At 52.6% G+C, this 928-nt stretch overlaps 1 protein-coding gene across 1 annotated transcript in view; it reads right to left on the bottom strand.

Annotated features, from left to right (window-relative positions):
- The window catches only part of LOC106818182 (monocarboxylate transporter 3-like), a 6,120-nt gene extending 5,506 nt beyond the window's left edge, over window positions 1-614 (bottom strand). Inside the window, exon 1 of the mRNA XM_014822911.1 lies at window positions 242-614. Within this exon, the coding sequence (XP_014678397.1) occupies window positions 242-440 (199 nt within the window). The 5' untranslated portion in view covers window positions 441-614. The remainder of the gene's footprint in view (window positions 1-241) is intronic.
- Between the last annotated feature and the right edge of the window lie 314 nt (window positions 615-928).

Here is a 928-nt window from a genome sequence, read left to right as displayed (position 1 = left end):
GTGTGTGTGTGTGTGTGTGTGTGTGTGTGTGTGTGTGTGTGTGTGTGTGTGTGTGTGTGTGTGTGTGTGTGTATGTGTGTGTGTGTGTGTGTGTGTGTGTGTACGGAGAGAGAGACAGAGGAGGTGAGAAGAGAAGAAAAGATAAAGAGCAAAGAGAAACGAGAAAAGGGGGAGAGAAAAAGAGTTGAGAGACGGGAAAAGGAAGAGATGAGGAGAATCACTTAATTACGCAGAGACTTACCTACGAGATATAACATGCCCGTATTTACGGAACCAACCCATGCCGTCACCGATCTGTTCGCGCCAAACGCGTTCATCCATGAGACGTAGTAGGCGCTGAGCACGAACGAGAATCCAAGCGTGAGAATCTGATTTAGCATAGCAGCAAACAGCACCAGCCAAGCCCAACCCTGGTCTGTCTGAAAGCGTCGAGTCGCCATGACGATCGATGTGTGGTGTGAGCGAATCTATAGTACAGCGAAAGCTCACTCCTCACTGGGTGGACACAGTGCAAGCCGACGCGCTATGCCGGCCGGTTAGACTGGTGAAGCATCGCCGAGGAGCTATATGCTGCTCCAATCTATCGCGGGCGAGTCGGAACTACGGCCGCACGCCGACGGCTCCAAGTAGTGGCTCGCACATAGCATCGTCTTTCTGTTTGCCATGCGTGTACGCGGCCCGTCGCAGATACGCGCCAGCCAAACTCGGTCAAGGTCGACAAAAATGCTCGCAGCTTTTGGCTTTGCGGTAAAGAGTCCCACGCAGATTAGCTCTAGTAGGCCCGTGTACTGCGGCAACTGTACGCGGGCTATAGTACTAGAGCTACATGCAGCTATATACCTTGCACCTGTGACAATTTCTATGCATCACGCTTTACCCGTTGACACGGCTATCGCAGCTACCTGATCACCTCACAGCCTCCGACGGC

Source organism: Priapulus caudatus, unplaced genomic scaffold (genome assembly GCF_000485595.1).
Source record: "Priapulus caudatus unplaced genomic scaffold, Priapulus_caudatus-5.0.1 Scaffold36, whole genome shotgun sequence".
In the NCBI taxonomy this organism is placed as follows: Eukaryota; Metazoa; Priapulida; class Priapulimorpha; order Priapulimorphida; family Priapulidae; genus Priapulus; species Priapulus caudatus.
The sequence above is the reverse complement of the archived record's forward strand: the minus strand, read 5'-3'. Positions and strand labels throughout refer to the sequence as shown.